This window comes from Ambystoma mexicanum, chromosome 8, assembly GCF_040938575.1.
Source record: "Ambystoma mexicanum isolate Mex_15411 chromosome 8, UKY_AmexF1_1, whole genome shotgun sequence".
NCBI classification, from domain to species: Eukaryota; Metazoa; Chordata; class Amphibia; order Caudata; family Ambystomatidae; genus Ambystoma; species Ambystoma mexicanum.
The window spans coordinates 160,002,272-160,029,814 of record NC_090929.1 but is presented as its reverse complement, the minus strand read 5'-3'; the positions used below and the strand labels follow the sequence as shown (position 1 = coordinate 160,029,814).

At 45.2% G+C, this 27,543-nt stretch overlaps 1 protein-coding gene across 10 annotated transcripts in view; it reads right to left on the bottom strand.

The window, feature by feature from the left end:
- The window catches only part of KCNT1 (potassium sodium-activated channel subfamily T member 1), a 2,308,650-nt gene that overhangs the window by 264,640 nt on the left and 2,016,467 nt on the right, over positions 1-27,543 (bottom strand). For all 10 annotated transcript variants that reach the window (XM_069609538.1, XM_069609540.1, XM_069609539.1 and 7 more), the window contains 2 exons: positions 21,860-22,009; positions 17,344-17,582 (listed from right to left, as the gene is read on the bottom strand). In XM_069609538.1, the coding sequence (XP_069465639.1) occupies positions 17,344-17,582; positions 21,860-22,009 (389 nt within the window). The remainder of the gene's footprint in view (positions 1-17,343; positions 17,583-21,859; positions 22,010-27,543) is intronic.

The following is a 27,543-nucleotide window of genomic DNA, read 5'->3' as shown; positions in this document are numbered from 1 at the left end:
AGGATTGTGCGGAGGGAGAAGTGATGGAAATAGGGAAGGGCTAGGCAAATTATACATAACATGCACTGACTGCGGGTCATCTTGGGAATGTGGGACACGGGGAGAGCAAAACACAGAAGGAATGAAAAATAGGCAAATAAACAGAAAAACACCACGGCCACTGACACCACACACGCCATATGTTAACAGACTTAGGGACCTCCCGCGGCGCAGACTGGAAGAGCAAGTTGACACACACAGGATGGGGCAGGAAGGTAACAGAAGGGGGAACAAGAACATAGGAAGTGATAGAGTAACATGCTGTAATATTGACAGTATTAGAGTAAAGAGTTATGTAATATGGAAGAAGACAACGCATACACTGACATATCCCCACACAGACGGACGCCGGGGGAGGTGGGGGAGTACAATTTAATGCCACTCCTAGAGAGAGGGGGATCTAGACCACAATATGTCCCATGGAAACACGCAGACAAAGAAAATATCAAATGCAGACTTCCATCTCTGAGTAGAGGAGCTGGGAAGTGGATATATGAAATGGAAAAACACACTGCGGGACAAAGGTTAGCGGTGGGTGATGTGAAGGGGTTGCTAATTTCAATACTGGGGGATGCTGCAGACGACATTTGGAAGAGGGCGGGAACCCAGGGGTAACAATATGCGACACGTCACATGATGGAGCGCCATTTGCTAACTGTAGGCACGCGCTATGGCAGGCATTGAGGATCCAATACCCAGACACCTCAGACATAGGAGCAATAACGTCACGCAAGATGCGTGAGAATGAAGATCCTGTTGATTACATCCAGGAGATTCAGGAGAAGTGGCACCTGGAAATGCTGGAACCGTGGGACAAAACACTAGCAATTTTTTACCACATACTGGTGCAAGGGCTCCCTGAACAAGTGTAGAGACAGTTAAAGAAACTAGTGGGAATGGAAGCTAAGGCATGGCCAGAGATACAGCTGACAATAGTACACCACTGCAGTATGTGGCAAGAAAAGATGAAACAAAAAGAGGAAGATAGAAAGGCAGAGGAGGCAAAATTGGTTCAAAAGAAACTATCCAAATATGCCATGGAGGGTGCCCTAATAACAGCCCCCACCCAGGTCACAGTAGCACAAGACACAACACAACAACAGACAGCACCACTACAGCAAACACAAATAATGACACAGCAGATGCCACCACCACCACCATACACAGCGCAGATGGGAGGGGGTTATATGAAAATGGGAAATGGGTACTCAAACAACTACAGGTGGAGGGGCGGACAAATGAGTGGGAGAGGATTTGGCCCAGCTGCGCAACAACAAGGGGGAGGGTTCCGGGGTTACAATCAGTATGGACAGCATGGGTACTCAGACAACACGGGGGGATACCCATGGCAAGCACGAGAGCCACCAACATGCTGTCACGCACTTGTAGAATGAGACCGGCACAAGCAGCTTGGGGAGAACAAGGACAGCAGGGGCATAACGGGGAACAACAATTCTACCAACAACAGCAGCCACAACAGGGGGCGGGAACACTACCACAACAACAAGCACCACTGAAGCTCCAACAACAAGCAACACTGCAGCTCCAACAACAAGAACCACTGCAACTCCAACAGCAAGCACCACTGCAACTCCAACAACAAGCACCACTGCAAGCACAGCTACAACTTCAAACATACACACCCCAACAACAGGCGGTTACAACACAACAACAACAGGTCCAACCAGTGCAGCAGCTTACACAAATACAGGACAACGCAATATCATCCACTGGCACACCTAGACAACAGACACAGCTGGGGAAGGTGACAATATTGGGTCATAACCCTTACACATGGAACGGACAGTCACTATACCCATAATAGGACAGCCCACAGATGTCCTTGATGTGTCCCATGTAGATGGGTAACACCTAACCCTGCGGAGGCACCACGCATACAGGTGGCGATAGGTGACAAAATGTTTTCCTTCCTAGTTGACACAGGGGCCACTAGGTCCTGTATAAGGGAGGGAAAGTTCAACATGTCAAGCGAAGCCATGCACACTCAAGGATGTTCTGGTGCTCGAGGGTTGGTTCCCTTCACTGATAACATCTCCTTATCTGTAGGAGATCACGATATGCCTCTTCCACTGATATACTCAAAGCAATCACCAGTTAACATACTAGGGAGAGACATCATGAGCAGACTGAACATGACCATCTCCTTTACTGACAAATGAATAGTATGCTCCACACCAGGAATTAACATGCTCACAGCACGTCACATCCTGCAGGCTTATTGTGGAAAAACAGTGGCCAGGGCAGAACCAGTAGATGGAGACATCTTCCAATATGGAACAGACATGGCAATAGCATGGCTACCAGGAATTGAGGGCAAAATTTGCAGGAGACCATCAGCTTACCTTTTCAGACCCGAAACACCGGCTAGTGAAATGGAAGGGGCCATGATATCAGTGAGCATTGAGAGTATTGAGGAAGCCACAGACTACATTGCAGTTCATGCCCAGGATAGGGAGGGGAGGGCATGGAGAGCAGTAATAGCATTAGCAGAAGGATGCCGACTAACACAGGTAGCAGATGAAGAGCTTTTCTCGGACGATAATGGAGATGGGGAGATGGTGTTTGAGATGAGCGTCGACATTTGTTTGAGAATGACATACAAAGAAGTAGCACAAAAGATGGCAATGGCACTAGAGGCACCTGCCCCTACTGAAGTGCCATTTTATGAGGATGATTTAGCAGCAGTACCAGCATCTCTATGGACCACTAGTCCATATGACGTAGATTGCATAAAAAGCATTGGAGGAGTAAAGATAAAGTTGAAAAAAGGGGCAATGCTGCCCAGGGTAAAACAATACCCACTGTCCAAAGAGGCAGATGAGGGGATCTATGAAACAATAACTGCCCTAGTGAATAGAGGAATACTGGTACCATCAGAGTCCCCATGCAACACTGCAGTGTATCCTGTGCGTAAGGCAAAGGGAGGGTCCTGGCGTTTCATCCAAGATTTAAGACCCCTCAACCACATTGTAGAAGCAGAATACCCTATAGCGGCTAACCCAGCCACTATACTGCGTGGAATACCAGCAGAGGCATCACGGTTCACTGTGATTGACTTCAAAAACGCCTTCTTCTCAATACCTCTACACCCTGACTCACAAGATCTAACAAGTTTCACATACCGCAATACAAAATGGAAACACACAAGACTACCACAAGGGTACTGCGAATCAGCATCCATCTTTAACAGAGCAATACAAATGTATTTGGGAAACATAGACATGGAAAGTATGGTGCTGCAATATGTAGATGACATCATCATCTGCAGCACCACAGAGGAGAAGTGCAGGAGGGACTCTGTTTAAATGCTCACAGTGTTAGCTGAGAAAGGGTACAAGGTAGACAAGGCGAAACTGCAGTACTGCCAAGAACAAGTGCTCTACATAGGCCAGCTCATTTCACAAAAAGGAAGAAACATTGCACCACAAAGGGCACAAGCCATAACAAACACACCACAGCTACATACAGTGAGAGAATTGCAGCAATTTTTGGGCCTATGCAACTACCGCAGGGCATGTGTTTTTGACTACAGTTCATACATAGGACCACTGCTTGAGGCCCTCAGAGAAGCACAGAGGGGGGAGAAGAAGTTGGGATGGACAAGAGAAATGACAGAGGCATTCAATGAATTAAAACATGCCATCTCAACTGCACCAGTACTAGCCACACCAAACTATGAAGAACAATTCTACCTATTCTCACATTGTGATGCTGCAGTAATGAAAGCAGTGCTGACAGAAAAAACAAGCATGGGACACAAACCAGTAGCATTTTACAGACGACATTTGGATCCTGTAATGATGGGTCACTTCCTGTGCGAACAGAGCCTGGCCGCAGCAGCATTTGCGGTAGAAAAATCATCCTCAATAACAATGGGGTGCCCCACCACACTGTACGTGGAACACGCTCTTTTTGCAATATTGAACAAACCAAAATCCACATTGACCACTCAAAGGGCAACAGGTTATGAAATAATACTGTCCAGACCTGAATTGAAAATTGTGAGGTGTAGTAACGTAAACCCAGCACGGTTTAAAGCAGAGGTAGTGGAAGATGGCAATTATGCCCATGACCGCACACAGGCCATAGAAATTTGCTCAAGCACAAGGAAGGTTGAGGAAAATGCCCTGGGGGGGGAGATAATGTATATAGATGGGTCCTCCACAATTGACCAGAGCGATGGGGTGAGAAGAACAGGCGCAGCAGTTGTATGACTGAGGGACGATTGGACTTACGTTCCAGTGAAACGCGTCCAGCTACCACAACACTATTCAGCACAAGCAGCAGAGCTAGTAGCACTGATTTTAGCCCTCCAAGAGAGCAATGACAAGAGGGTAACAATATACTCTGACAGTGCATGCGTCACATCAACAGTGCACTCACGGTTAATAAAATGGCAACAAAGAGGGTTCAGAAGAGTAGACGACACTCCGGTACAGCATGCTCTACTACTTGCTAAGCTAATTGAAGTAATGAGGACCCTAAAGAAGTAGCTCTAGAGAAATGTCAGGCCCACACAAATGGGGATGATCCAATATCAAAAGGTAATGAACCAGCAGACGCACATGCTAAATATGCTGTGTACTTTGGCGAGACATGGACCCTCACAGAAAAACAAAAAGATAAGAGGGGGTCAAGACAGATGTTGATGAAGGATGGGTACACACACATCCCTGAAACACAAATAATGGAGCTACAGATAGCAGCACCTATGGCAGAAAAGGAACTATGGGTCAAAAGAGGATGCACAATGTCCCCAAAGACGCATTATGGTGACAGAATAATACAGGCAAAGTAGTGATGCCCTTGGCCCTATTGAAAACAGCTTTGGCTCAACTACACCACCCCACACACACAGGAAAAGAAGTGATTGCCGCACGAATAAAAGAAACGTGGTTCTGTCCTGAGCTAAATTCACACATTGCAAACTTCATCAGCAATTGTCTCACATGCCAGCAATTCACGGCCGGTCACATGCTGCAAGTGATCAAAGGTACTATACCCCGGCCCGAAGGACCCTCCCTGCACCTACACATTGACTACGTTGACATGATCAATGTATGTCAAGGGTACAGATACATGATTGTAGTAGTATGCCGATTTTCGAGGTGGATCGAGGCCGGTCCATGCTCCCATGCAGACGCCTTCAGAGCAGCAAAGTTTCTGGTAAGGAAGGTATTCCTGGGGTGGGGAGTATGCAAAGTGCTGCGGTCTGACAATGGCCCACACTTTGCCAACGAAATGTTCCAACACATAACTGCCCTCTTGGGAATAAAGCATAAGTTTGCATGCGCGTATCACCCACAAGCAAATGGCATCTGCAAACGCCTCAATGGCCATCTAAAAGAAGAGATAGCAAAAATTCAGCAAACAACCAAAAAGAGTTGGCTTTACTGCCTCCCCTTGGCCTTGTTTGAATTGAGAAATAGGCCAGGGTCGGTCCACTACCTCACACCCCCGAGGTGGTGACCGGACGCCAAATGCACCTTCCACTCACACTGCCATCAAGAGCAACAACAGATTGCCATGCTACACACAATGTCTTTGGTGAAGAAATGTATGAATATGTCTCTTCCTTTGTTACTAGTGTTGCTTTTATCTCTCAACAGATTGAACGGACACAGGGCGGGTCGAAGAACAACCAACAAGGAGAAACAACAAACGAAGAACAGTAACAAACTGCACAGTGGACGGTAAAAGAGGGGGACCAGGTCCTTCTAAGGATCTTTAACAGGAGATGGAATAACCCACGTTTTACAATGCCTCACCAGATGGAAAAAATAGCTCCTAAAGCTATCAATTATATAGGGAAAAAACGTATGGACTCGCATCCATGACATCAAGCCCTACAAGGCACAGACCCCCCCTCACATCAATGAAAGGGCCAACACATCAGCAACCACAACTGACGACAACAACGACATAGCCCAGACACCAAACCCCCCAAAGACCATAAATGACCAGCCACTGATAGCCCACCCTATGGTCACGAGATCCCAGAATAAAGTAAACCCCACCCCAGCCACCACCTAATAAAGAACATTGTCCAATGATCTGCAACATACACCACACTGTGTAGACACGTGCATGCTCTCTTCTTTCTGTCTCGCACATGCAGATACCTTGGACTACTGTTGTATATGTAATGTGAAGAAAAGGGAATAAACGTCACTAACGCATACGTCATTGCCCAGGGGTAAATGCTGCCGCGGACGACAGCACCCCAGAAGCATTGTCGTACCATTTTGTTTACGTTATAAAAAGACCAAAACACTTAAAGAAAAGAAGAATACGTGTGTATTATAACACGTTCCTTTTGATTATAGTTCAATCTTTTCCACATCTCCACGCAGCCTTACCCGCCCTATGAGATAGGACGGTAAGGAGAGCGTGGGAACAGCTTTTTGCCTGGGTATTAAATGATTACTTGATAGGGAGGGCTTGACTAGAAGATAGTAACAAAATAACACCTACTTTGAGAGATTTTCAGGCGGGCATCTATATCATCTAAAAGTAAAGTGGCTGCAGGGCCGCAGCAGAGGTAAGAAAGGTATGCCAGTGGTATTAGCAATTGTAATAAAGATGTTAGGGATATTTTTTACCACTGGTCTGATTACTACCGCTGTCTGGCAGGCATACTATGCTTCCTATGTTATGGCATCACCCTCTACTAATGCCCCCCCTACCATGGCTGCAACCAGTATGGCGTCAGGTGGTCCAAGTAGTACGAAAGACAACATAAAGAGAGATAAACGTAGTGTTTCTATTGATGCACATGGGGTAGATACATACATTACAGAGTCTGCACACATCTCAAACAAAATGTGGTACAAGCACATGTCCAAAATTGGTAATGGAACAACTAAGGACAGCTGCTATGTGTGCTCGTTTATCCCATACGCCATGAGCGCATCAAGAACATTTGTGGCAACTGAGGTACCTGCAACATCAGTGGAGTGCCTGATATACTTGGCCTTGTTCCAAACACGAGGGCGATTTCAAGGAAGAAAAGCAACACTAAGATGGAAAGCAAGGTCCACGCACCCCTATGAAGACAACTTTATCAAAACACTACCAATGTATGACAACTACTGCCAGCTGACGCAAGGGCTCCAGTACATGACGGATGGACCCGACAAAGGAGACACAAAAGAGGCTACACTGAACTACCTACCATGCGAATGGCACGTAAAAGAAGCTGCTGGTGAACCAGGATGCTGGGAAAGACTGCTAATATTAATATATGGCAAGGTATATAGTAAAGAAGGGTGGGTGGATGGAGTTGTAGGAAGTAAAATGGTGACTTTGGCGAAGTCATCGGTGATGACAGTTCAAGAAGAGAACGACAAATGTTACAATGAATGGACAAGGAGTGCAGCACTGGTCACATGGCTAGATAAGGACGAAGAACCAATAACAATACTTCCACTCACAGCGCCAACACTGTGTTATCAGCATGACGGAGAAGTGGATTTTGGAAGACATGATGATTGCAAAAGAACAATACAGATTCCTGAGGGGGGTGCTGGAACAGCAGTTCTGATGGATCACTGTTGGGCCTGCAGAGCAAAGGCATACCACAGCTTGCCACCATTGTGGAATGGAGTGTACACTATGGTAGACATCAACGTACCATCCTTGGTAGTACCGCAAAAACATGTCAACCTGGAAAACTTCCCTAAAATGGATGAAGGGAAGAAAAGGAAGAAAAGGTCAGTGAGGATAGGAGGAAGCAATCAACGGAACGACACGACAAGCCTGTCGAGAGTGAAAAGACAAGGAGAACCACTGACGGTGAACTATCTATGGGGAAGGTCAGAAACAGCTCTGAGTGACATTCCACCAGCACACAGACTGTTTAGCAGAACGGCGATGTTCTTTTCCTCCATAATACATCCAGCAATGCAGGCATATGAAAATGCGAAGTGGCTCCAGACTACAAGATGGGAGCTAATGATGACAATCAACTCCACCGTTAATGGATTTAACGTGATAAAAGAAGAACTCAGGGCAATACGGATGGTAGTACTTCAGAACAGGTATGTGCTGGACCTCCTGACAGCAATGGAAGGAGGTGTTTGTGCTAAGATTGGGAGCTCATGTTGCACATTTATTCCTGCCAACGATGAGGACAACGGCATGCTTTCTGAGGCAGTATCACAACTGGCCAAGATGCACGCCAAAATGGAAGAAGAAGCAAAGGGAGTGAAGAAGGACGGGAGCTCATTTTCACACATTTGGTCATGGATGCCATCTTGGCTCTCAGATGGTCTTAAAATTGTGACAGGGTGCATAAGTTTAGGAATGGCGGTCATGATGGGGATTAAGGTATGGAAGACAAGATCAAAGCGTACTACTGAAGAAATGATCGAAATGATCGGCATGCACGCCCTAATGCCAGCTGAAGACGACAAACACACAGACATTATTATAAAGGAACGTGAACGGTTGCGCCAGCAGATAATAGAAGCAGATTTGTATCCACCATCAGTAAAAGTAGAGAACCCAAGGAACCCGAAAAGTTATGTTGGAAAGTGGGTTTATTGCAAACCCGGTGGTGGTTGCGTCTATATGTACTGGTCATTTGAAGATCACGTGAATCAGTATGGACACTTGGCAGGAATAACGAAGGTATGGCGAGTACGCGGAGACAAGAGAGTGGATAATTTTGTGGTCGACCAGAGGGGGGACTGAAGAGGGAAAATGGGAGAATCCCTTCCCCCCATTCTCATCCAAACCATGGCCTAGGACATAACGGCCCAAGCACCCCCTGCGAGAGGAATTCGACACGCTCACTTCCGCACCAGATGTCAAGATCCACTGTGGCCACACCCCACACGGCCCGGGAGCCTGCCCGTTAATTAAACCACGTGCGGAAACCTCAGGTGGAACTGACATCGACTTTATGGACCAACTCGATTAAACAGTAACCACAAACGCCATCATCGTCAGAGATGCCATGACGCCATAGCCAACAGAAAGGAACACACCATGCACATCGGTCACTCACACACCAACCTACATAAAGAACATACTCAGTGCTATGACACAGAGGACCGTATACACCCACAGACATGCATCGTTGTTATTTTCCACATAGGCCACCTATAGCACCGCAGAAACGCAACATGCCTGAAAAGCTTGTGTATGTGCTTGCATTCGCTGTCTAGCCACTAACGCAATGAAGACGCCACCCTACATATCTACTAATGCATATGACACTCTGTCGCCCCTCGTGACCCCCATATTTTGGATCATGTACCGCCACCCAGAAACTAGGCCCAGGTAGGCGGAAAAACAAGAGTCCCCAGGCAGAAGCCTCTGAGACAAAAACTGCAAAGCGCTGATCACGCAGAACGAGCCCCAACGAGAGCCCACAGTCAAGGCCGTGATGTTGCAATCTGCATGCCAAGCTCCCCGCGCCAAGGTTACACCTGCCACTGCTAAACGCTCCTCAGAGCCGAAATACAAATCAAATGCTCATAATTTTGCTCCAGCCACGGTCTCACCACACGTGACCAAGCCGACCTAATATGATGCCAAGCCTACAGGACAGAAAAGCGCTGGGGTCTCACGTCTGGGACACAGTCTGCAACAATAAAGTGACAAGTTGGACACCTACAGCAATGGGAAAGACATGCACACTAGCCACTAGTCACACCTGTCCATCGTCCACCACTGACACATAGTCACACATTGTTGCCAGCACCAGGTTCACCGCGAGCTGGGAACAATGATAGTCCCAGTCTTGGGGGCTCGCGGATGAACCAATCAGAGTACGAGGGGTGCATCATGATGCCACTATAGTCTAGCCAATCACCAAGTGTCCCCTTGTAACAAATTTGTTGTAGCAATTGTTAGGAATGGCCCAAGTGTACTACCTGACCCTTCCTCACCCAATAACACTCTTTCCTATACTGATTTTTCCACTCGGGGAGCCAACCCGAAGTGGCGCAAGGTTTTGGGAATAGTTTTCCCAGGTGACCCACATAGCGCGTCATACAACGGTAAAAAGGGCCTGCGAGCTCACTATTGATGAGAGCCTCCCGGGTGCATATGGTCTGAGAGTTCATCCCTGCTTGTTTCTGTAATAAATAGTAGTACAAACCTTGCTCTTGTGTATGCCTCATACTCCTTTTGGGACGCAGGAGGAGTTGGGGTCCCCCCAGCCCTGGAGGTCCGCGCACGGCCCTGCCGGCCCCTGGGAAAACACCCGATAGATTTTTGCCAGATCAATTGAACTGCTGGATTTTGGCCCCTTTCCGATCAGTTTTATGACCGGGCTGCAGCACAGAGACCTACAGCGTGCAAGTACTTGATGACTTGCATCGTGTGCTGTTTTGTGGGGGTCCTTGTTTGCTGGTATTCCAGGACCTTTCTGCGGTGCTCCATGTGATCGACCATGGGGTACTCTTTGACGTCGTAAAAAATGGGGGGTGGAGGGGTTGGGTTGGGCACCAATTAAGTGTTTTCTCTTAATTGTGATTAAATCCAATTATACGTTAAAGCTTGAAGGCTTCCTCCAGAAACCCGATCTACAATACATCAGTACAAATACAGTGAACAGAATGTGTCCAGTGAAACAATCACTAGACCTGGGGTCACCTGGAGTGTAGTAAACACTACTGTATATTAAAACATGTAAACAATTAGGATACAATTAATAGAATTCAAGTGATACTCTAGTCACATAGTAGTAGACATCTTCAGTTTTATTTTTCAATATTGGCATGCAGAGACCCTTGCCGATGCATTTCCGACTGTGCGTCCATCTTCAGGGCGAGCTCTGTTGGGTAAGAAAAGAGGACGTTTTGTCTTCCTTGATGTCTGGATGGAAGAGACCTTCTAAGCGAAGCTGCTCAGGACAGTAACTCGAGGCAATAAACCTCTAGATGCCCTAATAGTATACGGTAGCCATTCACACTTGTCGAGGATACTGGACAATGGGCCTCATTCCGAGTACGGCGGTAAGGGATAGCGGCCACCGGTAACGAGACCGGTGGCGGTAATCCCTTACCGCCATACTCGAAGTTCCCTCTGCGCCCTCGCCCTTAACGCCTGCTTTGAGCAGGTGTTAAAGTCGAGGGCGCAAAGGGGCCTCCAAGCCAATAACGGTGACCGTAATGAACGGTCACCGTTATTTGCATCTTCCCCATTCCCATTGAGCCCTATGGGGGCTCATTCGGGAATGGGGAAGAGCCTTGGTGAATGGGGAATTACCGCCCCGCCAACCTTGGAATGGGGCGGTGATTCCGCCATCCACCAAGGCGCTGCCGGTCCGGGTACGGCGTCAACCAAGGCGTTAATAGCGCCATTGGTTAGCGCCGTACTCGGAATGAGGCCCAATGTTATCTAGTGTGCTACATTGATTGCTTCCAGGAACACCATAAACATGGTGTAGACTGTGCTAGCTTCTCTGATATTGATAGAAGTGCTTATAAGTGAAAATCGAGATCAGCAAAAGGCTTCGATAGCGAGCGGGTCGGTGTGGGGGCAATATGGACCCGTGGATCTTCGCGTGGGACTTGTCTTGGAACGGTCTCTGCACCCCAATATTGGAGAAAAAAAACTGAAGATGTCTACATATACAACTCTGTGACTAGAGTATGAATTCAATTGATTGTATCATAATGGTTTACATGTTTTAATATACAGTGGTACTCTTTACGCCTCGTTCCGTTGGATCGGCATCAGGTGTTCAGCTTCTTGGGTGGCTTTGTTCTTTCCTGGAAAACCTGTGGCAGCTGGTGACCGTGGGTTGCGCCCCGTCTGGTCCGCTTTCTGGGCCATTTGGGGAGCCGCAGGGGTCGATCCTATCACACGTGTTATTTAATCTGTACACAGAGTCTCGCGGGTATCTAGTTTCTGGCATCGAGACGCCTTTCACAAGTATGTCGATGATTCACAGCTCTACAGTTGGAACAGTTTTCAGCGCAGTATCCATCGTCTCCGGGATTGCCTGTTGGGAGTTGTGCCTTGGGTGGCCTCTAATTTCTTTTTTATTTAATAATTCCATGATGGAATTTCTTTGTGTTCTTACTCTAATCCTCAGGCATCTATTGTACGCAGGTTATGGTTCCATTCCGGATGCCCTGTCCGAGTTTTCTCTTCCTGTTAAACCCTTGGGTTTACTTTGGGTTCTTGACTTCCTTTTATTCCGCATGTCAATTCTGTGCTGAACTAGGATAATTATCAGTCATTTTTGCTGAGATCAGCTAATCTTCTTCTGTATGCTGCCCACTTTCGTCTTCTTGTTCGGGTTATAATTTGGTCCTGGTTTGATGTGGGGGATTCTATTTTCGTTAGGTTTCCACAGGCCACTCTTGCTCCTTTTTTTCCCACACCGCTGCTCCTTTGGTTTCTGGCGCCAGAAACTTTGACCTGATTTGCCCTCTTCTGAAAGGTCTTCACTGGCTTCCTTTTGATTGCAGGATTTTGTTTAAGCCGGCCTGTCTCACGCACAGTGTTCTCCATACCCACGCTCCTAGTTATGCCAGGATACAGGGATTGTATTATCTTTTAGTTAGAGGGATGGCAGGAAGAAAGCAGTAATCAAAGGAACTGCCCTCTGCTTCCTCGAGTCTTCTGCATGCAGGCCTCATCCGGAGTTTGGCGGTATCGCCGGGATACCGCCAACGCAAATAGCATTACCATTAGTCGGTCCAGCACTATTAGCGCCGGATCACAAGTAGCAGTGAAGCGGTAAGTTCCCATTCCTCATTAGGTCCATTGGACCCAATGTGGTTTTTTGGCGCTATTAGTGCAATTAGCGCCGATCTTATAGCACCAAAATGGGCGGAAGCTGGAGGTAAAACTCAAAATATTCCACCCAACTCGTGATTGGGCCAGCCCTTAAATGCAGTGGTAATAGCGTTACCGCCACACTTAAGGGCTAAGGCCCAATTTGTGATGAGGCTCATAGGGCCCATTAATAGCATGCAAACTAGTTGTACTCAATTTCCGACTGTAATTTTAAAGGCATGTGAAGTAGTTGTACTATATTTCTACATGTACTGAGGGAGAACGGAACTAAAGAGCACCGTGCCAGTTATGTCAGTAATTGGGAGTTTTATTAGTCTTATCTTTTGTAGTTAACTCATCTTCTGTATTATTTTAGACCATGGTAAAAACTGAAGACAACAAGTGGTTTTCATTGCCATCAATTATCCAATGAATGCCATGAACTAATAGATACAACACATAGACAGTGACTGAACTATTTCTTTACATAATGGGTTGTATTCTCATTATTTCAATGGGACCAGACATTGCCAGCAGAACTATGGGCATGGAGCGGGCATCTTGTTTCTTCTGGATTTTCTGTCGTCTGTTATATGGTTATGTGCAGCTAATATTCCATAAAGATATATAAAAAAATGGGTTGTGTGGGGCTTTTTGCAACAAACATTTCAGAAAAACGTGGAAGGATTTTAAGGAGAACACCAAAAATACTCAATAGATACCTTTTCTCCAACAATACACAGGAGTATTTATCAATAGATGTTCATTATGGAGACGCCCAAAACAACCATAACACCCCTTGTCGCATATGCCAACAATGCTACTTTAAAACACATTGGGCCTCATTCCGAGTATGGCGGTAAGGGATAGCGAGACCTGTGGCGGTAATCCCTTACCGCCATACTCCGAGTTCCTTCTGCGCCCTCGCCCTTAACGCCTGCTTTGAGCAGGTGTTAAAGTCGAGGGCGCAAAGGGGCCTCCAAGCCAATAACGGTGACCGTAATGAACGGTCACCGTTATTTGCATCTTCCCCATTCCCATTGAGCCCTATGGGGGCTCATTCAGGAATGGGGAAGAGCCTTGGTGAATGGGGAATCACCGCCCCGCCAAACTTGGAATGGGGCGGTGATTCCGCCATCCACCAAGGCGCTGCCCGTCCGGGTACGGTGTCAACCAAGGTGTTAATAGCGCCATTGGTTAGCACCGTACTCGGAATGAGGCCCATTATTTATTCTGGTTGTGCCCAAAGAAATCCACAAGTCCTCTCTTAACAGTTTATGACAGCATTTAAACTGTAAAGCACATGTTCATGCTACTTATTCCCAAGGACTATCATGAGGTCTGTGTCAAAAATATGTGTATTCAACATATGTGTATTGTCAATTTAAAACACTTTGCGTGCTGCATGTTGCTCTCCCTGTCCCAGTTCCGCCTTAGGGGGTGCTCCTTAGCCCAGTTTTCCTCATGTGGCTGTTCCTGCCCCAGTTGTGCCCGTCTGGCTTTCACTGCCTGAGTTCTGCCCCATAAGGCTCTCGCTACCCCAGTTTCCTGCATGTGGCTTTCAATGCCCTTCTCTGCCCTGTGTTGCTCTTGATGCCCCCTTCTGCTTTGGTGCTACTCAGTCCCCAGTTTTGATTCTCTGTGTATCTCCGTCCCCAGGTTCTGCTACAATGGGCTTCATTACGAGTCAGCCGGTCTGGAAATAAGGGTGCGGTAGCAACATACCAGCACCCTTTCCGGACTGGCAGACTACAACTCTGCTTTGCTGGGCCTGTGCAGCCGGCAGGTCTGCCAGTGTTTCTGTGTCCCCACTCCAATGAAGCCCTATGGGCTCCATGGGAATGGGGACTAACATTTTCTGCTGCCTGATATCTCGGGCCGCCAGGACTTGTAATGTGCCGGCGGCCCGGGTTATCAGGCAGCGGAAACAGTGTTTCCGTTCGGCAGCAACCCGCCGGCAGCATGGGCGGGTTACCGCGAGACTTGTTATGAGGCCCAATGTCTTACTGCCTCTCACTCCGCCCAATACCTCCCCCCAATGCGCATGTGTTTGCAAACACACACACGTGAACTGTGACCCTACTATAATAGAGTTTGTTTGAATTTGGTGATCTAAAGCTGCTTACAACTGTTGTCCATCAGCTGGTGTCTGCTTGATCCCATGCACTGTGCCACGCATGCGTGAGTGGAAGGTCTAAACTGTGATGCACTCCGACCCCTGACACGTGCACTGCTCTGTGCAGGGAGTAATGAAGATGACAATATCTGAAAAGTATCAATTTATCCCCAAAAGCTTTGCAAATGCAAAAAGTAAATATGAAACAACCGTTGCAGAACAAGGGTCATAACGTCACTTCCTCTTTAAGTTAATTGGAGTTCCATTCTGGTTGGACCCAAAAGGGAACCAAAAGCAAGGGTGTGTGTGGGTGGGGGCATCAACAACCAAACGCCCCAATACTTCAGCCACCCTTAATTTAAGCATCTTCAACAGAAGCAGAAGTGTGTAGAAAAATAAAATAGGTTGTTCCTTTCTGTTAATGTTTGAAGTTGTGCTGATGGTCAAAGACAAGCTATTTCCATCTATCCTATTTTCAAAATTTAAGTACGCATTTTTCTTAGTTTGTTCTCCATTTTGTGAACTGAACTCTGTCTGCTAAACAGGAAGTGACATCATAGGAAGTGAAAATGTGCAGTCTGTTCATTCTCTGCAGTAGCAAAGATCCACATTCAAACGTCCTCTTTCGTATATTTCTCATAAACAAGCTTACACTTATGGTAACTTTGCCCTTTTCAGCTTGTGAGCTTGCTCCGTCATCTCATTGCAGCCTTATTTATTACCTATGCAACGTGTGTAAAAATCCAGCTAACCAATCCTTCAAACATTTGCTGATGGATTGTGAGGGCACCTGGCATGCCAGGCTCTCGTTGTTTGCAAGGTTTGGAGTAGGTAAAGAGGGACATCTTGAGGACATGTTTTGGGATAGATTGATCTCCGGCCATGATGGTGCACTGACAACCGCGGTGGCACAGGTTCTGTAGAGAAATAATGTTGTGTTCTCGGATGTCGCCTTCAAACAGTGATTGAAAAGGCAGGATGTACATGCACCTTCTCTACAGGAATGTAAACCCTACCTGGTGGGGGTGTGAAAAGTCTACCATGATGGTCGATTGTTTTGTGAAGAACATGGTGTCTTGTTAGTATCAGTTAAGTTTCTTCCCTTCCTTTTCTCTTTGTCTCCTTTGTTCCTATTGATTTTTTCTGGAGAATATCATTTTATTGTTGTTATGATTTTGGTGTCTTAGGCCTTAAGACTTCTTTTTATTGTTTCTTTAATTATGGTTGATTGAAAATTGTTTTAAAGATTAAATTTGGATGGTGAATTGGCTTCTGTAAAAGGTTTGTTAACCAAATACAATAAAAAATAAATAAAAAAACAATAATTGGCGATCATGCACCCCCAACTCCATGGGCATACCTTTTACACTATTGACCCGCATCCCAAAGATGCAGACTTGCTGTCCTGCCCCTGTCTTTCATAGACATGCACACATGTGCCCACCCGCGTTACTGTTATGGGAGTCCCACCACTACTGCCAGGGATATCAGCCTTGCTGTGGATCCTGCGGGTACTACGGGTTCTGCTACTACTGCTTATTACCGAGAGCGCTTCCATGGCTGGCACTGCTGCTGCTGCTACTTCTAATAGTGCATTCACATGTCAAACTGCTACTACTTGCCATGCTTCGGGGGCTGTCACTACTGGAACTCTGGGTAGAGGTAGTTGTTGTAGAAAACAAACAGTTGCTACTACTATCACTAACTACTGTTATTGCTACTTATGTTAGTACTCATGGCTGCATGACCGCTAGTAAACATATTAGTGTTAATCTCTAGTGCAGGGGTCTACAACATTGCCCCCCCTTTTGTTTTGAACTACAATACCCATCAGCCCAAGCCAGCATAATCAATGCTGAGAGATCATGGGTGTGGTAGTTCAGCACATCTGGGGAGCCACAAGTTGCAGACCTCAGATCCAGTGCTACCACGACTGCTCTACTACATGAACTACTCGTGCTGGTCTTACTGTTGCAATTAGTACAACTCTTAATGTAACTGCAAATAATACTATCATTACAGGTGGCACTACGGATACTGGCATGAAACGTGTATCTACTTGCATAGATACTAGCACTGGCATATGAGATTATTGCCACTGACTGTGACATTAATCAGTGGCATTGATCTGCCCTAGACCAAAAGGATAGTCTTTCATACAATTTGCATACACATAGTGCTTTGGGCTATGGCTTTGAACTAGAGGTGAACTTCCAGGGATGGCTGCCAGGTGGCACTGCGACATGTGTGGCTTGTTAACTGAATCAAACCCTTTATTTTAAATTGCCAATGTTACAGCCACTGACTGGCATTTGGTGTTCAGAACTCAGGGAACATCATACAATGTAAGGATGGAGGTGGTAGAAATAAGTGAACAAAATCTCCACATTTTCTAAAACCAGAGAAACATACATGCTGCGACTTACCCATGCTGGCAATGATACTGTGCACAGGGAGCCTTGAGGGGCCGTCGTACAGGCCACCGCGCGCAAAGCCCTTCTTCTTCTGCTTCTCCTCCTGCTTGAATATGAAGGCTGAGTTCTCCTCCTTGGTGATGTTGATGTAGAAGCAGGTGTCTGATGCCGCCATGATGTGCCTGGGGCCTGGGTTCAGCAGGATGCTCTTGTTGTCTTCTCTTCTTGCGCCTATCAAGCATACGCCATATCTAGGTCAAAGGCGGAAACAGATCACGTTCAAGCAATTGGCTGAGAAACAAGTGAACTTGGTCTCCCTGGCACACAAGTTTCAAAAAGGGAAGCTTACTCGCTGTAGTGACTCTTAGGTGATAGTCCCCTTTCCTCCCGTAGGATGGGCTCCCACAAATATGGAGAAATATTTCATCTGGATTAAGCAGTGGAATGGAACAGAACCCTGAGGTGCTCTGGATAGTTAAGAAACATTCGTTCATTCAATTTCATTCTTCACTTTTTAGTCTTTTTACTGAATCTAGCTGCACTTCACTGAAGAAGCCCAAGAAACCCGAAACATGTCTGTCTTTCCCTGTGTTCCTGTTCCAAGGTTACATAGCTTAACAGTTCAGGCTGAAGTACTCCCTTTGAAGGTAGAGCCAAGGATGAATTACATATGTTTTTTCCTCTTGGGTAATGGCCAATGTTCCCTCTTATTATTTTCCTCTAAGTGCAGAAAGGTTCGGCTTTCGTGCGCACATTATTTTCTATTTGAGCTACTGACTAATGAGCTAAGCCACTTTGTGAGCATGTGTATGTAGTGAGCTATCATCTCATAAGACCATTTGCAAGGGAATTTTTCCTTCCCAGCCACTGCAATTCTTTGCAAATCTGTGTAAAAGATGCCTCTTACAGTACTTATTCTAAAGATATAGGCTAAAAAAACAATATTTTGTATGTGCTTATAAAGAGAGCTAATCAGCCAGTCCACCGCTTTAAGATCTGCCACAATAATTAGCAAAAGTACTCTGATGCAGAAAAAAAATGTAAATGTACAAAAAAGAATTGTATGCCTACTATAAACAACAAGTTTAGTTGTAGCTACTCATTTGTTAAAACTGCTCAGAGACAATGTAGAAAGTATTATATTGGAAAAAACACTCAATTGTATTACAAAAAACAAATATTGCTGAACATAACTGATGAGGCTGGAAAAGAATCCGGACAGGATACAATATTTGCAGATGGAATAATGGCAACTAAAAGGAATGGGTCAGAAAAGATGCCTAGAGGAGTTAATATGCCACTTGAATTACTTCATTAAAGGGTCAGGAGAACATGCCTCGCATTTCTGTAAGGATGATAATTGCATAAGAATAACTGCACCCCAGAATATGATTATCAGAATTCCTGTGCCTCTGCTTAGTCTGCACATTACATTGTCCTATGAAGAGAGCTGACACAATTTACTGAAAAAAAGCCGTACACCAAGAGGCCCACACACCACCCATTCTTACTCCCTAAAAACAGGACAATGTGACCAACAATAATGGGAAACAATGAGCATACATGTGCCTACCCACTGTTTCTACCCACACAGCTCCACTGATATTTTCGAATCAGTGACCCGCGGAGCAGTGGTATAGGAAGTAACCATAATATATCACTGCCCGCTCTGTAGTGGAAAGGTAAGGGGATAGAAAAACTTTAAGAAAGCATTAAGTATCCCTATTGGCAAAGCTAATTACTTGTTTACGCCCTGAGTAATCATTTGATTCCAAATAGGAAGTAAAATCTTATCAGAGACCTGCTTTTAACCCTGCCATAGGAAGTGAAATGAAATGTCACTTGATACAGCTTATCGGTTTTCCCACTCTTCCTCACCACATCCTAGACCAAATTCAACAAGAGCCTTACCGAGGTTGCCTCTGGGGCCCTGTTGAAGAACATCACTTATATTTGCTTTTTAAGTTAATAGCAGCAATGCTCAGAGGTAGAACAAATTGAGTGCCTTGTGTAACAAGGGACTCCTCTTCTGCAATTCACTTTTAGCAGTTACACAAGATGCATAGAAATGCTAGAGGCAACACGCACAGAGCACATATTGAAAAGTCCTCAAACAGAAGGTGCAGTTTCAACAACACAATTCACTGTACAGTACTGAGAAAACGTCCGACTTGGTTTTTGAAAATGGCTGATTTGTTCTTCACCTCCAAGGGGTGTTCTCCTGTGCCCTTTCCATCATCACCTCCCCGCCTCCTGTGCTTGCCTCCAATACTAGTTGAGAGGGCACTGTAAAAAGGGAGTTATTGTAGCAGTAACACACTCACTAGGATATTTGCATTCCCACAATACTTTGCAAGCAAAACATATTTAAAGCCTCACATTGATACAATTATTTCACATTTCATACAAGATTGTTTGTAACACACCCCACCCTAACATTCTTGGGTAGGATTGTACAAGTGCTCAGTGAAACTGATTTTGTACAGCAGTGTTACAATAAAATGTTTAAAGTCCATGCCAAATGGAACTCTGAAACCTTGGAAAGGATGCAGATTGTGTAGAAAGCATTCTAATTGTCTGAATATCTGTTGTCCTAATATTATGTATCAGTAAAACCAGGCATAGTACGTACCCATTATTCCTTGCAGGGAAAGGCAGTGATACTGCAATGTTGCTCTCCATTCATAGGGTAATGTTTGCATTAGTTGGAGACACAGAGCTTGACATTTGCTTACTTAAAGTCCTTAGAGGGCAAATTAATGCTTGAGTTTTATAATGTGCTAATTTGCAAGCGCTTGAGGGACATATGTATATAGAACAGGAAGCACGGGATGAGGTTACACATCTAAGTGGCCTGCTTACCTACAGTCATTAACCGATAATTGAGCGGACAGTTGGGTTACATAGCGTTGGTGATGCGGTTGCTAGGGTAACGTGAGTAACAGAAATTCTGATGCTTGAATGTTATTCATATTGCAGCAAACATAAAACAAGTGGATGCAGGTACACCTATGGTAACCTTTCCCAGACATAGGTGTGCAGAGACAAGGTTGTCCGGTAATGTCTAAATAAGGCGTGGGGCTGAAGGTTAGAGTCATAAGGTATCAGAGTGTCAGAGTCAAGTGGAGGAGTCATGGGCAGGGAGGGAAGGTTATGTGGTTAATATGTGAAGGCATATCTTAGTTCAGTATTCTGTTCATGAGTCACTTTTTCATATTCGTTATTAACCTCTTCACAGTGTATTGTTTGTAGAGAATTTAGGTTTAAAGGTCACTCTTGCATAGGTTACTTGCATGGGTTACTGCTACTGTTTCCATTTTTTATAATGTTGGAGAAGTAACCATAGTCAGAGGTATATGACTGCACGTTTCATTTCAGGATGTTTCGGAAAACACATTTGGGCACTGATAAAGAGGCGCTGTGATGGTGCTGGCAAATTGGCTGCTTTGCCCAACTCGAGGCGAAATAACTCAGTGCTGCATTGCGTCATCACGTTGCAGGGTTTGAAATTCAGGGGAACTGGGGGCTATTTAGCTCCTGCTTTTATCCTAGAAGAGCCTGACACCAACAGCTACCAGGTGCTACATTTGGCTCCAAGACCAACTGATGCCAAACACACCTATGTGAACTTGACTCTGTGCATTTGGGACAATCTATAATTAAACCTTAGAACACATCTATTTGACATTTTAAAGCATAAAGGGTCATAAATAATGGGCAACATTATGTTTCCATTTTATGTGAAAGTTCAATTTCCGGTACGCTTTGTACTAGCTCCTTGTTCCCCAATGGTATGTCCTGGTCACTGGTTAATGCGGGATACCCAGAAGCTGCGTTTAGCTCCTGCTTATCCAATCTTAATTTCGAGCCCTGTGTTGAGTAGGCGTGTGCCCTCTGGTGGTGAGGTTCAACAGCTTACCTGTAAAGTTTGCTATTAGCTCTGATTTTATAGGTCATTTCATGGTTACTGTAGGTGCAGAGTTGGCTGCAAAAAGCCCTATTGGTCAAGAAAAGCACTCCAGTGCAGAAGGAAACTGCAGTTTCAGAAGGAAACTGTACTTGTTTAGGCAGTAAAAAGAATTACAAAGAAACTGAACGGTGTTATTGTAGTCATTGGTTATGGCTTTGGGCTTAGTAGAGGCTAGCAAGTTGCATAAAATGTGTTTAAACTCAGTGCCAATGGAGAGGATGTTGGGCAAACACCACAAGTTTGTTAGAAAAATAATTGGTAACTTGTAAGAATATCAAAAGACAAGCGTGAACTTACAATTTTCCAAAAAAAGGATTGCTTAGTCCTTATATCCGGGTAAATCAAACTATAAGAAAGCTCTGAATAACTTTTGAACCCAATTTGGTGGCAATATTTAAAATGTTTAAAAAATAAAAACATGGCTTTAAAAAGAAATGCCACTTCATTACCTGCGTGTCTTTGTTTTTCCGCCTCGCGTCCAGTGCAGGGCAGCTATTCACCGCAGTGGTAGCTGCACTGCACAGCTCTGACTTACGCATGGACGCTTCACAGACTCACTTTTTGTGTGCATGGAAAGCGGCGTAGGTGAAGCTCTTCCCTTCGTGCTCCATGAAGAACTTGCTGTCTCCCATGCGGATGTGGTAGACCTCGTTGCCGGAACAGCGGCCGTACATCCTCTGCCATTGCTCCGGGGACTGCTGACCCTCCCTGGAGATCAAGAAAGCACACATTGTTTGTTCTTACTAGAAGAGACATAACCTAGTTACAAAGAGCACCCATGGCATGCGTGACTTCCTACAGGCACGAGCAGCCCTACGGATAAGGGGTGTATTGGCCACTTTTACTCCCTACAAATTGACAAATACATCTAAAAAAGAAAAACAGAGAGTCAAAATACTCCAAACAAAGAATTAGAGTCAAAATACTCCAAACAAAGAATTGGAAGCTGACACATAAGGGCTTGCCCCCCTGCTTTCACCTCCTCATGTCCATAATATGTTGTACCAGTAGTACACATAGTGCCTGCCACAGGAAGAAATTGCCATTATTACCGCATGTATGAAGAGGTAAAGATGTGCTTATATAACTAGGGAAATAGTTCTTACAAAAATGTCTCTGTTTTCTGTTTTTTGCTTATAAAATACACCCATCGGGAATGGGACTTATAGTTTTACTGCTTAACAAATCATTTTACTCCCAACTTTAAAAAATAGGTAGTAACATCCTCCCAATTCGAAATCCTATCTGCAGCACTGAGGGAACCCCCAAAAAAGGAAATGAGAGGATTTTCAATGGTTACTGCTCCAAATGTTCAAAGACCTTATATTCACGGGTCACTTTTGGGGGATTAAACAAGCCAAACCCATTCCCCCAAAGCCACTGTACGCCTCCCTCCCCCACAACTGCCCTGATGACTTTTCCCAACACCCACCCACTTTTCCCCCACACACACCCATGACTTCTACCCAAACCCACAGTACCCCAATCATTGAAAAAAACGTCATTTTATTTGCAGTGCAAAAGCACTGGAAATGGAGGAAAAAGTTGGATGTTCTCTCCCCCAAGCCTGCGGATGCCCGCTGGCCTCATTCGGGTATGCGGATCTGCTATGGGGCATGTTGGGGATGGCAGCGGCCTGCTCTCCCGCACAGGATATTCAGAAGCTCCCATGTCGAAGGAGACAGATTTCAACCTTATATATGCAATCAGCTGTGGTCACAAAGAAAGTACATTATGCTGAAAACGTGGACCGGCATAGGCAGAACATATGCATTGGATACGTTGGAGAAAATGGATTTGAAAGTTCTAACTAATTAATAATTGTTTTCTCATAGCTACAAATACTTTTTTCATTACTGGCATCACTCCTTGTTTCTTATGTAATCCTATGTTTTTTCAGAATATGTTTACGTTTTATGAAATTTTAGTAAAGTGGCTGTGTTCTACTTTTTACATTCTCTCTTTTTCCTTTTCTAGACCAAAGAGGGCTCTGAACAGCGTCCTTTGATTTTTCCAGGTATTCTAATGATATGTACCCTACTCTCTCTTTTTTTTACCATTTGCAATTTTTTGGTTAACAAATGACTTATACGGAGGTCATCTGTTAGCTTAATAATAAAACATACTTTGTAGGTTTGTGAAGAAAGCGATCTTTGTGCCCAGCAGACAGGCAATTAGTGAGCGTTATTCCCAATGGTCTTTGTTTTTACTTACCTGGGGCTTTAGGATTAGGGGGTTATCAATATGATAGTTATGTGTCCCTTTTCAGGGCTTTTTCCCGATGAGGACCATATATGGTTCGAAATGCATTGGGCACTATCCTCTGCGTCCTCCCACAAGCCCCATGTGGGATATTAAAGAACAGCATTGCATCAGAAGGCCTGCATTGTTTCCTGGATCATGTGGGCTGACAAGCAGCAGTGTTTACTAGGATCAGCACCCAGGACTGTGTACCTTGGGCTATGCATACTGGCTCACATGCTCGGAACACACTGCATGCGAGCTAGTTTCTTATACTGATCTGCTCTGGCTGTCTGCAAAGTGTCCTGCACTCCACAAAGTATAAGACAGAGGTCTGGCTGTGGCTTGCAAAGTTGATTTCAAAACGGAGCAACCTATACATTATGAAATTATTTTAAGTTGTTTAATAAAATGACTGCAGGGTTAAGTCTGCCTTCCTCATTGGAAATGTTTCTATCCTTGGCTTCTGCCTCTGTCCTACACATAAAAATAATAATATCATCACGTTTTTAGGTGGCGTTTAATTCTGGATTCTTCACGCTTCTAAGGCCCTCATCAGATGTTGCACAGAATAGTTTACCTGGACATCATTACTGTCGGTGGTAATCCAGGAAATCTGCCAACATACATTAATAACAACCTTACGGTGATAACAGGTGTAGATTCACTGAAATACCAGCAGTATTTCAATGAATCACATGCATTTGTTTCTCAAAAGGTTTCAACCATTTCCATCCTCATCTTTAGGTTGGAAATTGACCATGTACGATAGCAGACCATACCCATATTTGGATTTTTTAATGCATTCTTTTAAGGCAGAAAGAGGCCATGACCTTTTTCTGCATTACATGGTGAATGCCCACATTTAAAGCGCCTTGGAAGCCCATTCTGAAGCGTATGCTGAAGGTGGCAGATTGGATGTACAGTTATCGGGGCAAGTTCAATCCCACCACGACCGGCATTATGCTTTGAGAGAGATTTTGAGAGAGATATCCAGGGAGATTTGAAATTCTAACTTTTCACCCTTCCCTATTAGGTGAATGGTCTTGATTGGTCAGTGGGGTCAGGCATCTTTGTGTGATAATCTACAGTTTGACAACCAAATAATCGTGGCAACCACCAGCTGCTTTTCTTCAAATAAGAGTTGTATTCCCAGTGACCGATCTGATCACATACAGATTGTACCCCCAATCTTTCCTCTGTGTTGCTCTGGAAAATAATTCTTTGACTCCAGCTGATCCATACATTCTGCATCCCACCTCTTCCCTCAGTTGGGTAAAAGAGATCATGTAATGTTCCCTGGGTTCCGCTGGCCAGCAGGATCAGTTTCAAGATGTCCTGCATAGTCCACGGAGCCATTTCATGCACTGCCCCGCTGTTTATTCGCAACAAAGTGTCAATCTTTGTTCCTACCAGACAGCTGCGGTCCATCAATTCTACACCTCTTCTTGCCCCGACCTTTTGGAAAGCTGGGATGGGTGGGAGAGCTTCTTCTGTTGAGTCGGCTGAAGCATAGACCCCTCTTCCAGAATCCATCAGAAGCTTTGGGGTACGCTTAACTTTTGGCACGGAGCTGAAGAAGTTCCCATTTACCAGACATTAGATTCTGGATGCACCTGTATCCGACTTGTGGCAAGCTCGGCTGTTCTCGATGCTACGGATCTACGTGAATACATCTTATCTTTTAACTGCAAATTCAAAAACATTTAATTTCTTTTAACGATTATTTTCACATTTTATTGAAAATAAATGCAAGGGAAGACCACCGCAGCCCCTCCTTAATTAAACCCCAACCCAATCCCCATCTATTTCTTTGATGAAATATGTTAAATCTCATTGAACAAATGTCTTGTTTTGCAACACGCACTCATGGTGTGCGTTGTATTCGGGTGACAATGACGCTACAGTGCCAAGATGCCTAATCAGTGAGAGAGCAGGGACGTCATTTCAGGGTTGCCAGGGGTAGCAGTTGCTTTCCCTGGCTCCCCCTCTGCTACATCTACACCTGTTCTTGCTACCCCTGAGCCACTGGACAAAGAAGCAGTGCCAAGAGCAGATATTTGTGCTGTAGCTGAAAAATGTGGTTGCCAATGCAGCAAAATGTGCCACAGCTTTTTTCACTTGGAATCTCAATCTCGTTAGCAGGAGAAATAACAGGGATGCAGGAAAAACCATGAAGTCACCATCACCAACATGTTGGCAGTCCATCAGTGAAGAATGTTGAATGGTTGAGTTCAGAGGCAGGGCTGTCTGTGCAGCTCATACCCAGTACTGTTGCAACAGGATGGGTATGGGGTCTAGGTCTCGCTAGCTGGGAGTGTTTAGGAGCAGCCCGCAGTACTCAGTGACAGCACAGCATGAACGCACATCTCATCAGTATTTCTCATTGTCTGCTTTGCATATCCAGTGAGCAACTGGGCATGTGATGGGAGGAGAGGGCCACAGAGGCTTCTGCCACCAATCCTGCCTGGGCACTGTGTGCCCTGGCCCAGATCTGCCAGACCTGCGTCACAGGCACACTGTAGATAGACGAAAGGTGAAATCATTAATTTACATGAAGTTGCCCTCCGCCTTTGAAGTAAACCATCTGTAGCTTCCTCAAGCAAAAAATTAATCCCATGGCATTAGGCCAGATATAAAGGACCAAAGAAAATAATACAATTGGCCTTTTCTAGGGGTGTCATGGAGCTGCTGCTGCTTCCATTTTAAAACCCTCAATTACTGTAGCCTGTGACCGGTTGTTATTGGATGTCTGCTTACATTCACAGTAATTTGTCATTTGTAATTTACCCACTGATATGAGCACTACATATGGTGATGGAATGTATATTATATAACAGTGGTATTGTAACCATATTTTTCTTAGTGTACTTATTGATGCCACTGCCTGTTTTGTCAAGGGGTAAAAGGTTGTGCGCCATCACTTCCTGTGATGTTACTTGGAGGTGTGTTCAAATAACATCATTGTCTGTGATGTCATCAGAGGTCAAGGGTCGTGTGATGTTACTTTCGCTACCCCTGGCATTTTGGTCAAATGACGTCTCTGTGGGAGAGCACTTTACAAACTGTGTTACTATGAAACACGGGTTTCCTTTCTGTACAGGAAAGAAACTTTTAATAATATCATGGGACTTTTAATACTATTTACCCCCACCTCTTGCATGATGGTAAAAGTAGTATTACACTTTCTAACGAGCAGTATTTACTCATGGCGGTAAAGAACTGCAAGGCTAAATTGCGGTGAGCGCTACAAGAGGCAGTGTTTTTGCAATACTGCCTGCTTTAGTATGACCCTCTTACCACCATACCTGTAATGAAACCTTAAGAGCTGCCATTTAGATGTTAATATTACCCAGTTCTGGGGGTGGGAGAGTTGGAGGGGCGCACCCATCAAGAATATGAGTAATATGATTGATTCTGGCAATACTCCTAACGGCTGTTACAGCACCTGCGATGCCCCCACATGGATCCTTTTTAACCCCACTGGAATGCGCAGTTCGCCTCTCGCTCCACTAGGCCGTGCAGAGATGCTTGACACAAGGAGCGTCGCTGGATACTAGGCGTTGTCCAACATGGCAGCTGCAATCGTCATCTCCCTACTAGCATTGGAGGACGTACCGTGTAAGGGAATGAACCCGGGTGTTTGATGGCTGTGAGGGGAGGAGATGGTCTCCTCTGAAAAAGATGTTCTATGCATGCACCGCACCTAGGTGGTGACTAAGGGAGTCTTGGCAGTGCTATCCGGGCTAAAAAGGGGATTTGGGAGAGTGGCTGCTCAGTAGGGGATGGAACTGTGGGAGTCGAGGAGGGTGTGCGGAACTACTGGATCCGAGGACCTCTGGGATAGTGGTGTTCTGGCTGCTGAGCTGCTTCGAAAGAATGGAACTCCAATGGGTCACCTGTAATGCCCTCCTACATGCTACCACCCCACATCCCCAACCTGGCTGTGATCAGATTGGTACACTGGGCACTATAAAAGAGTATACAGATTCACCAGCTCC